General features: G+C 45.4%; 1 protein-coding gene across 1 annotated transcript in view; it reads left to right on the top strand.

Moving 5' to 3' along the window:
• Positions 1 to 15354, top strand: part of LOC124267700 (atrial natriuretic peptide receptor 2-like) — a 30692-nt gene that overhangs the window by 14737 nt on the left and 601 nt on the right. The window contains 23 exon segments of the mRNA XM_046702683.1: positions 170 to 373; positions 561 to 634; positions 636 to 668; positions 865 to 972; positions 1244 to 1351; positions 1771 to 1909; positions 2645 to 2782; positions 2856 to 2996; positions 3360 to 3462; positions 3594 to 3690; positions 5352 to 5517; positions 6719 to 6795; positions 7165 to 7269; positions 7791 to 7862; positions 8262 to 8424; positions 8634 to 8780; positions 9516 to 9696; positions 10319 to 10459; positions 10596 to 10719; positions 11485 to 11553; positions 12891 to 13053; positions 13336 to 13446; positions 13866 to 15143. Of these exon segments, the coding sequence (XP_046558639.1) occupies positions 170 to 373; positions 561 to 634; positions 636 to 668; positions 865 to 972; positions 1244 to 1351; positions 1771 to 1909; positions 2645 to 2782; positions 2856 to 2996; positions 3360 to 3462; positions 3594 to 3690; positions 5352 to 5517; positions 6719 to 6795; positions 7165 to 7269; positions 7791 to 7862; positions 8262 to 8424; positions 8634 to 8780; positions 9516 to 9696; positions 10319 to 10459; positions 10596 to 10719; positions 11485 to 11553; positions 12891 to 13053; positions 13336 to 13446; positions 13866 to 14917 (3716 nt within the window). The 3' untranslated portion in view covers positions 14918 to 15143.

The following is a 15354-nucleotide window of genomic DNA, read 5'->3' as shown; positions in this document are numbered from 1 at the left end:
ACGCACATGTATGTCTCTCTGTTGTTTTGTCTGCTAGTCATTCATTCATCCTTTCGTTTCCCAGTATGCATGTGACTCAGTGAAAGACAGTGTTCTTTCTTCTTCCCGAAGAACAAAATCACTAGTCAGAATGTCCGTTTCCTTTGCTTACCCAACGTTCTGTGCGCAGCCACAACAATGCGCTACGTCTCGAGCGTGTTCAACTGGAAGCGCTACGCCATGATCCACGATAAAGACGAATCCTACAAGTCGGTGTACGAAGCTCTGGCTGGGGACACCACCAACTTCTTCACGTCCACGCACTCTGTGACCCCGACCATGGACGACGATGAGATCAAAGAAATCTTCCTTCAGGTCAAGAAGTACGCCAGAAGTAAGTGGTTCTCAAACTAATGAACATTACCACTTGAAGTCAACTCCAAACTGGCTTTATTATTGTCAGCTTAACACTGAGGACAAGACAAATCAGTGAGGGTCAGAGAAGAGCTTCCTTTACTCTCGTGTACGTGAGTAGTGTAGGTGTAGGACGTATACTGATGCATGGCCCATTGTCTTCCCAGTCATCATCTTCGCCGTGCCGTGGTTGACGATGAGGAAGTACATCCTGGTGGCTCACCGACTGGGGCTCACGACGGGGGGAGTTCGCCTTCATCTGCATCAACGGAGATGTGAGTCTGTCTCTCATTCACTACGACGACCACGAGGCGCTTAAAACAACAATGTTGAAGACTCTTTCTCTCCACCCACTTCATATAGCATAACGTTTTCAGTTTTCTCGTGAATATATAACTCTTGTAAATACATTCCAATTAATCAGTACAAGGAGAAAAGAAATCATTACACCAACATTTTCATTTTGTTAAGGTGTATTCGGGCGAGACGCTCGAGGCAGATGTTTTATCAGACCGTGTGTGGCGACGAAACGATTCCTTTGATGAAGAAGCAAAGTTTGCGTTTGAGTCCGTGATCCACGTAAGTGACTGACAGACCCGGATTATGTATAACTACGTTTAGAAAACATTTGCAAATTGGTAATTACAATACCTTTTGAGAAACAAGATTCTGAGATAGCATATGTTATAGCCGTGTTACGAGAAAATCCTGTCGAATCCCGTTTCTGAACCTTGTTTTGTCAGCAGCGCTATCGATGTATTTGTCCCACGTAGAAATCTCTAAGTATCCACGGCATGAAGCCGACGTGACATTGTTCAAAGGGGCGTTACTCACTCACTCTTCCCTCCAGGTTATTTTGGTGGGTCAAGAACAACAGACGTACAAAAAGTTCAAAAACCATGTGCAGAAGATGAATACACTGACTGATGAACTCTGGGACATCCCTCGAGGGTCAGACGTAAGTATCTTCATGTAACAATCAACCCTAACTCACCTGAAGTCGGACAGAACAACCCCGTCTTTCCATCAGCCATAATCAACGTATTTGTTCATGTCGACGTTTGGATATCACGAACAGAATTCGTCCAAACCCTATGAGATTCTAATAGAACGTTTCAGAGAGCCATTATAAATGCTATTATTTATGTGAATATTAAAATTCGGATTCATTGAAATGCGGATGTTGAATTAGCGACACACTGGTCCAATGATAAGGGTGTGTGGGTTGTTTAGTGGTTTAAATTTTGGTTCGCAAAATTAACGGTTTGATTCCAGTATGGAAACAATATATGAAGCCCAGTTGTTTTCTACCTTCAAATGTTAGATGCAGCCTATCGCCAAACTTTTCATATATAACTAAATCCTTCATCTCTAAAGCAACTAGACGCCTATGCCCCGTTTCTGTACGACGCTACCCTGCTGTGGGCGATTCTGGTCAACAAGTCCATGGTAGCCGGGGAGAATCCGACGAACGGAACCCACATGTTCTCCATGGCGCAGGGGGTGCAGACAACTGGTAAGACGTCCATGTTTGTAGCTTGGTTTAAGTTTACAGGACCCCACAAGTTGGGAATAGGTAAAAATATTTCCAGTTTTTGGTATTCCTTTTCCTCTGTACCTGATAATGCCATTTCCGAAAATATCATCTCAAACAAAAGATACATAGATAATCGCAGCGATCGCTGCGTCACACCTCCGAGACTTGTCGAATTTTAGGTTACAAATTATTCAATCTTCCAGGACCATTCTTCCAGTTTGTGAACAGCAATATGCAGTATTGAATAAAGTAGAACTAACCAGAGTCAACTCTAGCGAGATCAGTGTTTAATATTTTTGAAGTGGAAAGGTAACCGACGAATAAACAAATGAAAATCATTCTGAAATATTTATCCTGGGACGTATCGTTTGATATCGCCCGCGGAAGCCAGTTTTGAATAACAAGCCATAATTTCACGAGTACTACAAGGAGTCTGTTACTTTGTTTCCGTGGATATATTTTAAAAACTGATAGGAAACAGAACTTGGAAAATGTGATATTCTTTTGCTCATACTATCAGCCCTCTTATACGAACTTTAACCCAAAGTGCTGATGATTTTAAACACCTGGAAACCAGATCATAAGGTAAAGAAATACCGCTAAAAACGCTCCGGAGAATCAGGGACTCTGAGATATGTGCTTTGTTGATACAGCTGTCCACTGTGCACAGGTGCGTGGACAATACTTACTGTGACATGTCATTTTCGTCGACAGGTGTGACGGCCAATTTGGTTCTAGACACCTTCTGTGACCGACTGGTCAACATCTGGCTGCTTGACATGCAGGAAGACGGCAACTTCACCACCATCACCAAGATCTACAACACCCTCACCGGGGGGAATGGTCTACTCGGTAAGTGGTATAAACGTTTGTAAAGCTTTCATACTCTACTAAATGCCCTGTGAATTGTCTTTGCATTTAACAGTTTCACAAATGACGCCCTCCCTCGTCTTGCAGCAAATGGAGAAGAAGATCAGTGCCCGATGGCCCGACGGGAAGGTTGGCCAGGAGAACGCGCCACCAGACATACCCAAGTGTGGCTTTGAGGGAGAGAAGTGCAAGATAGGTAAAACAGCATCTTATCTAACAATTTAGCGTTGGTCTACAAGAAGGGTTGTGTAGTTATTTAATTGGTTTGTTTCTACAATCATTCGTAGGTATGGCTTGTATTGGTACCTCCCTATTAAGGACTCACTCACTCACTCACTCACTCAGACCAGTTTGGAGTATGGATTGTTGATGATGTTGGTAGCCAAATGCGTTATTCCCGTTTAACCTTCAGCAAATACACCTACAGATTTCTCTGCCCATATGCAATAAAGCGGCAACATGGTACATATTGGTATTAGCCAGTTACGAACGGACAATGACGACAAAATTTGTGATTTCCTTCACGCGCTATTACAACACATCAGTATGATTTACACAGAGCCCGACCCCCACGACCCCGGCTACGCTGACACCATCACGGGGGCGGCGGCAGGGTCGTCAGTCGTCCTCATCATCGCCATCGCCGTGCAGGTGTCACTCAGGTGAGCATTGCGACATCTCCTACTGTACTCCGGTCAAGAAATATCCTTCCCGGTTGAACAATACCCGGGGTCCCACATGCGTGTGTGTATTTATAGATATATTTGTGACAAATTTTGTCATGCCGTTTCAGACGTTACCGACGTCGCCGACAGCTGGAGAGTATGTTGTGGCAAGTGAAGTTTGAGGAGATCGACTTCGTGACGGCCATTCTCTGTGGCAGCGTCAGGGTAGGTAACTCCAGTTATTAGTACACATGCCGTTTATGTGGGTCACATTGTAAGAGTACCGCCTACCCTATCACCCATCTCAACCACCCACACATATTGTAAGAGTACCGCCTACCCTATCACCCATCTCAACCACCCACACATATTGTAAGAGTACCGCCTACCCTACCACCCATCTCAACCACCCACACATATTGTAAGAGTACCGCCTACCCTACCACCCATCTCAACCATTCACACATATTGTAAGAGTACCGCCTACCCTACCACCCATCTCAACCATCCACACATATTGTAAGAGTACCGCCTACCCTACCACCCATCTCAACCATCCACACATATTGTAAGAGTACCGCCTACCCTACCACCCATCTCAACCATCCACACATATTGTAAGAGTACCGCCTACCCTACCACCCATCTCAACCATCCACACATATTGTAAGAGTACCGCCTACCCTACCACCCATCTCAACCATCCACACATATTGTAAGAGTACCGCCTACCCTACCACCCATCTCAACCATCCACACATATTGTAAGAGTACCGCCTACCCTACCACCCATCTCAACCATCCACACATATTGTAAGAGTACCGCCTACCCTACCACCCATCTCAACCACCCACACATATTGTAAGAGTACCGCCTACCCTACCACCCATCTCAACCACCCACACATATTGTAAGAGTACCGCCTACCCTACTACCCATCTCAACCACCCACACATATTGTAAGAGTACCGCCTACCCTACTACCCATCTCAACCACCCACACATATTGTAAGAGTACCGCCTACCCTACTACCCATCTCAACCACCCACACATATTGTAAGAGTACCGCCTACCCTACCACCCATCTCAACCACCCACACATATTGTAAGAGTACCGCCTACCCTACTACCCATCTCAACCACCCACACATATTGTAAGAGTACCGCCTACCCTACTACCCATCTCAAACCACCCACACATATTGTAAGAGTACCGCCTACCCTACCACCCATCTCAACCATCCCACACATATTGTAAGAGTACCGCCTACCCTACCATCCATCTCAACCACCCACATATTGTAAAGAGTACCGCTACTACCCTACCACCCATCTCAAACACCCACACATATTGTAAGAGTACCGCCTACCCTACTACCCATCTCAAACACCCACACATATTGTAAGAGTACCGCCTACCCTACTACCCATCTCAACCACCCACACATATTGTAAGAGTACCGCCTACCCTACCACCCATCTCAACCACCCACACATATTGTTTCTCACACAGACACATGCACACAAGCACCTGTAGACACACACTGGCATGTCGCGTAAGCTAGTGACGTAAGCTAGAACGCGACATTAAACCCCTTTTCACCACGCCTCGTCTGATCTATTTACCCTTAATAGTTTTATCCGTCATCTCAATAAATCTTCCAGCCCTTATTATACCATATGTGTCGGACATAGTAAGTAGCCCACTCGCACCCAGTAGAGAGTATCATTGTACAACCTGGTGGGTCAGCCTAGTTGCTGGCCGTTCTCTCCTCGCGCATAGAGTCTGTGTTCGGTTCCATACTCTTATTTGTGTCCCCATCCTGATAGATTTTTTTCTACACTGGAATATCGCTGAAACACCAACTCTCATTACGTCCACAGTCCAGCTTCAAGAACCTCGCACGACGTCGCAGCTCCAAGAACGTGAAGGGAGTAACCAAGACGCGCAATGTTGGGAGTTCAGGCGATTCCTACACAGACTCGCCAAGGTCACATCACTGCACGGAGACTGGCACCACCATGTTTGGTTCTGTCGCATATATCAGAGGTAATGCGCGCATGAGGCATCTGTGATAGTGTATAATGATGGTGTACCACAATAGTGCATCATGGTAGTGTATAATGATGGTGTACAATAATAGTGCATCATGGTAGTGTATAATGATGGTGTACCATAATAGTGCATCATGGTAGTGTATAATGATGGTGTACCACAATAGTGCATCATGGTAGTGTATAATGATGGTGTACCAATAATAGTGCATCATGGTAGTGTATAATGATGGTGTACCATAATAGTGCATCATGGTAGTGTATAATGATGGTGTATACACCACAATAGTGCATCATGGTAGTGTATAATGATGGTGTACCATAATAGTGCATCATGGTAGTGTATAATGATGGTGTACCATAATAGTGCATCATGGTAGTGTATAATGATGGTGTACCATAATAGTGCATCATGGTAGTGTATATGGTGTATGATGGTGTACCATAATAGTGCATCATGGTAGTGTATAATGATGGTGTACCACAATAGTGCATCATGGTAGTGTATAATGATGGTGTACCATAATAGTGCATCATGGTAGTGTATAATGATGGTGTACCATAATAGTGCATCATGGTAGTGTATAATGATGGTGTACAATAATAGTGCATCATGGTAGTGTATAATGATGGTGTACCATAATAGTGCATCATGGTAGTGTATAATGATGGTGTACAATAATAGTGCATCATGGTAGTGTATAATGATGGTGTACCATAACAGTGCATCATGGTAGTGTATAATGAAGGTGTACCATAATAGTGCATCATGGTAGTGTACAGCACCGTAACAGAATACCGTGAGAGTGCTTACAGACATAACTCACAATATTCTAAAATGGGAACATTGTCTGGGACTCATGGGCAGCCTTTCATTCAAGTCGTTCAAGACTTCATCGGTTGTCTGTTAACAGGGGCGGTGGGGTAGCCTAGTGGTTAAAGCGTTCGCTCGTCCCGCTGAAGACCCGACTTCGATTCCCCACATGGGTACAATGTGTGAAGCCCATTCCTGGTGTACCCCGCCGTGATATTGCTGGAATATTGCTAAAAGCGGCGTAAACCTAAACTCACTCACTCTGTAAGCATTGTATTAGGAATACGTCTCAAGCAGTTAATGATACACTAGTAATGAATAAATGAGTGACGAAGTCAAAATAACGCTGCAGATACTTACTAAATCACGGCTTTGTGTTTAGGGAGCTTGGTGTCCGTCAAGAGGATGTCCAAGAACAGCGTCAGTCTGACCAAGGAGGTTCTGCAGGAACTCAACCAGGTAAGAACATATCTTCATGGCGGCCAAGTAGCCTCGTGGGTAACGTTTACTTACCGCACAGGGTCCTATTCCCATCGTGGTACAGCTTGTAGGACCGTTTTAAGCCTAATATTATTGGAACATTGCTTGAAACAATGAAAAGCAGCGTCCACCTAACCATTCATTCATTCATTCATTCATTCTTTCTTCCATGCACTATTTTATCTGAATTGGAATACTATTTTAAATCGCCTTCACACGGCTGAGAGGAAGGTTAGCGACCAGTCATGACACAGCTGAGAGGAAGGTTAGCGACCAGTCATGATGGACAACCCTTGCTTCCACCCACTACCTCCAGGAAGTCCTCTAACTATACACATTGTCTTCCAGCTGATGGAACTCAAGAATCAGAACGTCTGTGCGTTTGTTGGCGCTTGCGTAGATCCAGGAAGGATTCTGTTGTTGTGGGAGTATTGTCCTAAGGGCAGTTTACAGGTAGGTCATTAAACGTGGCCCAATATTGAATAACCTCCATCTGTGAAAAGCGTCAAAATCATATCCATTGTCATCATTAATCCTTGACATCAAGACCAGAAAACAGGGGAAATGTCTATAAAAATACCTTTTATAAATGAAAATCAGGGATGACACCATCTGTTCGCGAAACGAGTCAGTATGTCCACAGCCCCCGCCACTCTCACAAACGGCAAATCCACATCGATGTCGGTTGTCATGGGTGTCAATGAAGCATTACCGCCCCATCCAATCCCCTTCCTGATCATAATGAGCGTCCTCACACTTCATAGTTAACCCGTCTGTACCAACAAAACTGTGATTCCCGTCCACCTTGCATCTAAACTTGTGTCGTGGTATCTGACATGGTTGATATAATCATTCTGCACGTTCACTGATGTAAGACTCGGGTCTGTTTCTCAGTGAAGGAACAACACTACAAGTACATATTCAGTGGATCTTGCACGTTTCCGCTTATTCACGTCAACTCTTGATATTCTCAGGATATCATCTGGAACACCAACATCAAGTTGGATCAGCTCTTCAAGTTCGCCCTGTGTCAGGACGTCGCTAAGGTAGGTTGTTCAGGGGTCCAAATAGAACTAGTAAACCTGTTAAGAACAATGTAGGAGACTTCAAAACTATAAGTGCTGAACACTTACCTGGGTCGTTGACAGTTTATGTGTCGCGAGGCTAGACCTCCGGTGGTTTGAGTTCTTTACCTTGTTTCATGGTGTCCAGTCTCCTATTTGATGAAAACACATGGACAAAACTCATAAAAAATATTATTCGATATGCAATGTTTGTAATGGTTCAAAGGGATTGTATGATGTTAACAACGGTCTTTCATTTAATACAGCATTGTCGTTATACATATACAAAGTAATCAAACAACAACTCATGCTTCCATCTTACGGCTGAAAGGAGACCAATGCTCCGCCACCGGTACTTATTCATATGTTATTCAATCACAGGGTCTGGAATACATACACAAGAGTTCAGTCAACTACCATGGCAACTTGAAAAGTTCCAACTGTGTTGTGGACAGTCGGTGGACATGTAAACTCACGGACTTCGGGGTCCCTAAAATCAGGTCGATGGACAAGGCGTCGATACCCTTCGAGGAGAACGCAGACAGTAAGTGTACCGGAAGTGACGCATTGCGGTAACCGGTTATCGTTTTGGTGTACTAATTAGCAGAAATTAGTCCCATTTAATAAAACAGACTTAAGAAACTCTTAATGATAAGGATTACTTTGTGATGGATATTACAAGAACAATCAATGATGGAAATGATGATGAGTAAATATGTCTGGTATTTAATTGTCACACAAACAAACTTGCAGAGGAACTGTGGACGGCCCCTGAGATTCTGCGAGCTGAGAGGAATGTTGAGTTCCAAAAAGCGGATATCTATGCCGTGGGCATCATTCTGAAGGAAGTGTTCACACGGTCCGGCCCGTACACCGAGTACCCATTCTACTGCTCCTCAGGTAGGTACCGAGTACCCATTCTACTGCTCCTCAGATAGGTATCGAGTATCCCTTCTGCTGCTCTTCGGGTAGGTACCGAGTACCCCTTCTGTTCCTCAGGTAGGTACTGAGTACCCCTTCTTCTGTTCCTCAGGTAGGTCCGTACACAGAGTATCCTTTCCACTGTTCCTCAGGTAGGTCCGTACACAGAGTGCCCTTTCGTCTGTTCCTCAGGTAGGTCCGTACACAGAGTGCCCTTTCGTCTGTTCCTCAGGTAGGTCCGTACACAGAGTGCCCTTTCGTCTGTCCCTCAGGTAGGTCCGTACACAGAGTATCCTTTCTACTGTTCTTCAGGTAGGTCCGTACACAGAGTATCCTTTCTACTGTTCCTCAGGTAGGTCCGTACACAGAGTATCCTTTCTACTGTTCCTCAGGTAGGTCCGTACACAGAGTGCCCTTTCGTCTGTCCCTCAGGTAGGTCCGTACACAGAGTGCCCTTTCGTCTGTCCCTCAGGTAGGTCCGTACACAGAGTGCCCTTTCGTCTGTCCCTCAGGTAGGTCCGTACACAGAGTGCCCTTTCGTCTGTCCCTCAGGTAGGTCCGTACACAGAGTGCCCTTTCGTCTGTTCCTCGGGTAGATCAATACATAGATTCCAGTGATGGGATGGATCTGCTTTGTTCGAAGTGCATTGCTGGTATTCCCTCACCTTTACACACAAAGGAAAGTGGCTCACTTTGTTTTTTATTTTCCCACAGAAATCATCAGTAAAGTTCGGGAACCATCGATACAGACTCGGTTCCGTCCGTCAGTTGCACGTGAGCTTCGTCAACATCCGGACCTGGCAGCCCTGATCGAGGATTGCTGGAGTGAGGACCCCAGTGCCCGTCCCTCCGCCCCGAGGGTGGTCAAGTCCCTCACAAGAATCAACCCATCCAAGTATGTATACTGACAACAGAGAACCATTTTTGTAATTAAGACAATGACCATTTTGTCATTTCCATTATGTATAAGACGTGTGGTTAGCATTCCCTGTGTAGCAAAGATGACACATGTACTCACTTAGACGATATGCTGTCGTTATGGAACATACGAATATACTGACATACTGGCAGTCCAGTTGATATGAATGATGTCTACTATGATTGTACAGACACATGACCAAGACTTGACTTAAGACGTATGCTGTGGATTGTATAGAGACATGACGATGGGTTGACGTATAATATAAGCTGTGGTTGTGCAGACACATGACGTATAATATAAGCTGTGGTTGTACAGACACATGACGTATAATATAAGCTGTGGTTGTACAGACACATGACGTATAATATAAGCTGTGGTTGTACAGACACTTGACGTATAATATATGCTGTGGTTGTACAGACACATGACGTATAATGTATGCTGTGGTTGTACAGACACATGACGTATAATATATGCTGTGGTTGTACAGACACATGACGTATAATGTATGCTGTGGTTGTACAGACACATGACGTATAATATATGCTGTGGTTGTACAGACACATGACGTATAATGTATGCTGTGGTTGTACAGACACATGACGATGATCGACAACATGATCGCCATGTTGGAGAAGTACGCCAACCATCTGGAGGAGCTTGTGGCGGAGAGGACGAGTGAGTTGGACGCGGAGAAGAGGAAGACGGAGAACCTGCTGTACCGGATGCTGCCACAGTGAGTGACGCGTGTAGCTAGTTGTGTTTTGTTGTGTAGCTTTGGAATCCAGTACAAAGATTAAAGAATGGCCCTAGAGTAAAGAGTCCCCATTGCTAGTTAAGACACTGGTTCATGCTGACTGTTATATCCCCAGGTCCGTGGCGGAGGACCTCAAGTTGGGTAAACCAGTGAAGGCGGAGATGTTTGACCAGGCTACGATATACTTCTCTGATATAGTGGGCTTCACCAAGATCTGTGGCGAGAGCACACCCATTGAGGTAACAGCATTCGCGTCTTTTCATGTCCTATCATTATGTAGTATTAACAGAAGTCTGGAACAATTGGAGGTCAGATGTATCGGGATGAGCCAGTCAGGTATGTACGTGAAGAGAGACGATGGAACCTGACGTAATAAACACAGGCTAATGCCATTTAAGGGATTTGATTTCATCGGAGATCTATAACGATATCTGCTGAACGAGTTCGTTTATTTTATGAATATGAATTGACAAATCTGTATAAGAAACAAGGAATTACAGCATTAAAATATGACGAGGATACAACCAAGTCCGCGTACAGTGTTCAGTGGTGACTCGTTTGTTCGTATTTCCCGGAAGTTGCACTAGTTCGACGTGTAAAGAGATGTCAGACCATGAACAATCAATCTATAAACGAAGGTGTTCGTCGAAATGCCATATCCCATATACCTTGTTGGTTGAAGGGGCGGTGGGGTAGCCTAGTGGTTAAAGCGTTGGCTCGTCACGCCGAAGACCCGGGTTCGATTCCCCACATGGGCACAATGTGTTAAGCCCATTTCTGGTGTTCCCCGCCGTGATATTGCTGGAATATTGCTAAAAGCGGCGTAAAACCAAACTCAGTCAGTCAGTCAGTGTTGGTTGAATATTGTGCATGCCGTCAAGCATTGATACCTGCAGTTCCCGGCTGACATTTGTATGAATTGAGTGCTATGGTGCGGTGCTTAAGTCAAGACTACTCACATGGGCGTTAGCCAGCCTTCACCAACTGTCATGACTCTGTTACAGGTTGTGAATCTCCTCAACTGTCTGTACACGCTGTTTGATGACATCATCACGCACTATGACGTGTACAAGGTACGTCCATTAGTTACCGGGTGTCAAACATTCATCCAAGAATTGTATCAGTTGGGATATGTTCATCCCGAGCGCTTCACTTCAAACACCATCCATATTTAATGCTATAACGTATGTCCACCATTCACTGCCAAGCCCCGCCAACATCTTCATGGTCGGAATATCCCCTAATATCTAGATAATAATATGAAAACATAATACGTCTCCATACTGGAAGAGGGCGGTGGGGTAGGCGAGTGGTTAAGGCGTCGCTCGTCACGCTGAAGACCCGGGTTCCATCCCCCACATGGGTACATTGTGTGAAGCCCATTTCTGGTGTTCCCCGCTGGAATATTGTTAAAAGCGGTGTAAAACCCAACTCAATCACTCACACGCCCATACTAGAAGTATGTGACGCTCTGGGTGGGAATTCCACCTTTCTCACCTCTCCTATATTGTCAAAACAACGATCCATGTATATTGTTGAGATATATATGTTGAGATTCGAGTCCGAGCCTTATGACTAACAAACGCCATAACTATCAACTACATATGTAGAAGATTTAACCTAGGATTTGAATTGATCGACTGTTTGTCTTCAGAGGAGATATTGGCATTCAAGGTACCAGAACCTCGGCAGATATATTTCACAAAGACGTACAAACACCATCCAGTCCCACTCTGTATGTCTGGCCGACTCCATATTACCTTGGCCGAGATGGAGTGGAGTGGCTTGACGCTAGATCCCGCCTGATCCATAACCATTTTGTGTAGGAATTACCACAAATTAAATTTACACTTAAATGGAGGACGAAATAAAGTGGAACCTCGTGGAAGTATTCTATAAGTTTCGTTATTGTTCCCGTGCTATATGAAACTCATTCCACCATGGATTCAGGCTAGATAAGCAGAGGTCCTATTAGGCTGGTTGGAGCCGTGTGCTCCAAGGTCGAGGTTTTGTGCCTATGAAAGGTATTAGTTCACAACACGTGTAGAGACAACACCACATAGGACGAATAGGCGTTGTGTCTAAACCAGCATACGTCTAAGGACGCTGCTATGTCAGCTGTCACAGTGTGGCATTCCTATTCTCTGGGCTTCCTTTCCGACCAGAAACTATAAGGTTATTATGTCGTAAAACTTAAACATTAAAATATAATGAATAATATTTGCATATACAATGCACGAAGCTTCCGTTAAGCTGATAATACTGGGACATTACAAACGTGAAGACAGCCGAGTTATGTGACAAGAATGTTTAATTTGAACATTTATGTGGCAAAGTTTCTTAAGACTGATTACTAATGAAAAACTGGGCTGGTTTTGTACGCTCACGCAGAAATAAACAATCCTTTCAGGTGGAGACAATCGGAGACGCCTACATGATAGCTAGCGGTCTGCCGATGAGGAACGGCGACAACCACATCAAGGAGATCGCCGACTGCGCCATGGACATCCTCGCCTCCACCGCCACTTTCACCATACCTCATCTACCAGACAGACCTCTCAAGATACGTATAGGTCAGTCGGGGAATCATTGCCTTTCATAGAAAATAGTTAATAGACACAGTGAAATCTCGTTTGTCCGGAAATCCCGGAAGATTTGTGCTTGTCTAAATGTACCCACCAGTAACCCGTTCATCCGGACATTTGTTATATCCTGTATCGAACCCGTATTGGTTGCAGCGTTAGAACCGTTTGACGCAAGCGGGCCCTTTAAATATTGAATGACAACCATTTCCACGGTAGCTAGCTTCATGTAGGGTGCGACAGACTATAACAGGTTCTGTTTTCTCTCTTCAGGTATCCACACAGGGTCGGTGGTTGCCGGAGTTGTGGGTCTAGCGATGCCTCGGTACTGTTTGTTCGGAGACACGGTCAACGTAGCTTCCAGAATGGAGTCTACAGGATTCCGTAAGTACCACTGACTGGGCTTCCCTAGTGCTGAGATAGACAGGGATCTCTGAAAAACTGTTCATGTCGATTTCATTGCAGTCATTCGAACTGATATACAAGTAATACTATGAGGACAATGAAAGTTTCCATGATAATCTGTTACTCTTTCATGTCCAAGTTAAACATTGAGAGTACTGTTCGAATACGTTGTACACAAGGTGCCCGCTTCTCCCAGTAGAACTGCATAAGGGCCAATGTTACAATTGACCCCTCACACTGTTTGCCGTAACAGGCAGCTAAGAGTGAGCGGTAAGGTTCGGTCCCCCACAACATGGGGTGTTGCTCATGACATCAATCACTAGATTGTCTGGTCCAGCAGTAGTGAACCGGTGACCCTGAAGACAGAATATATTCATCTGTTTCTATCCAATCTCTAGCGCTGAAGATCCACATGAGCTCAGTCGCCCACGACAAGCTGGTGTCCCGGTTCGCTGGTTACCACTTCTACGACCGGGGCGAGATCCCGGTGAAGGGCAAGGGCACCATGAACACCTTCTTCCTGACTGGGAGGGACGGCTTCACCAAGGTCCTGCCCCGCGCTGACCAGGACTCTCCGGGGTCCCCCACAGTCAAGTTCTCCATGCTGACCAGCATCCCTGACTGTGGAACACACACCCGGGAGGGTAGCCATTCCGCCTTGCTTCCAAGTCTCGCCTACTGTGAGACTCACATGCGAGAAGAGAGACTCTCAGCTCTGAAGCCGATGCCAACTGTGACGTCAACGCCTTGCAGAGAAGCTTCTAGGGAGGACAGTGGTTACCTTGGTAGCTGCACACCGAAGCCTCGCATGACGTCAGATTCCGGGGAGTGTTCGAAGGGCGCTACAGTGCCTGGGAAACGTCTGAAGCTTGATCCTCATGAGTTACTCGGTTCACGTGTGAATAAATCAACAGAATCTGCATGGCCATCTCTTAGAAGAGTCGCGTCAGAGAGTTATGGACCAACAAACATTTCCTCACGTGTGAACAGGTTGCCCGAACCGGCTCGTTGTCATAGCAACCGTGTGACGTCTGAGAACTGTGAAGCGTCAAACCCTGACTATCTTGCTGCCACGGTAGCAGAACCAAACCACAGCAATATTTGCAGACTGACGCCAGATCCTTACGAACAGTCGACCATTTCCTCACATGTGAATACATTAACTGAACCAACACATGCTACGCATACCAACCGAGTGACGTCAGATCCAAGGGAACTGTCCAATTCTATTATCTCTCATGTGAACAGGGCGTATGAACATGATAGTGACAACAACTCGATCGTAGGTTTCACAAAGAACTCGCTCATCAGGAGCGCCACGATCCCGCGGTGTAACGCCAGCAGGCCCAGCGTTTTGGTGCCCCGCGGGACCTCTAAGGAGAGCGCTGACTTCAGGGAGGATAATCGCAATCGAAGGGTAACTCGCATTTTGGAAATAACGCCATTATGACTAGCGGCCCCCGAGACGTTGGTGTGTGAGATTGAAGGGGAAAGAATCTAGCATGTGTCTGGAAGAGAGAATGTAGCACGTGTATGTGCGTGAGAGAATATTCCACGTGTCTGTGAGAATGTAGGATGTCGGTCTGTTATAGGCATGTTGCATGTGTGTCTGTCTGTGAGAATGTAGGATGTCGGTCTGTTATAGGCATGTTGCATGTGTGTCTGTCTGTGAGAATGTAGGATGTCATGTGTTGCATGTGTGTGTCTGTGAGAATGTAGGATGTCGGTCTGTTATAGGCATGTTGCGGTCTGTTATAGGATGTCATGTTGCATGTGTGTCTGTCTGTGAGAATGATGTCGGTCTGTTATAGGCATGTAGTAGGATGTCGGTCTGGTCTGTTATGTGTGTCTGTCTGTGAGAATGTAGGAGGCATGTTGCATGTGTGT

Source organism: Haliotis rubra, unplaced genomic scaffold (genome assembly GCF_003918875.1).
Source record: "Haliotis rubra isolate DU_JTF1 unplaced genomic scaffold, ASM391887v1 Scf133, whole genome shotgun sequence".
NCBI lineage: Eukaryota > Metazoa > Mollusca > Gastropoda > Lepetellida > Haliotidae > Haliotis > Haliotis rubra.
Note: the sequence above shows the minus strand (reverse complement) of the source record. Positions and strands in the feature narration are given on the sequence as shown.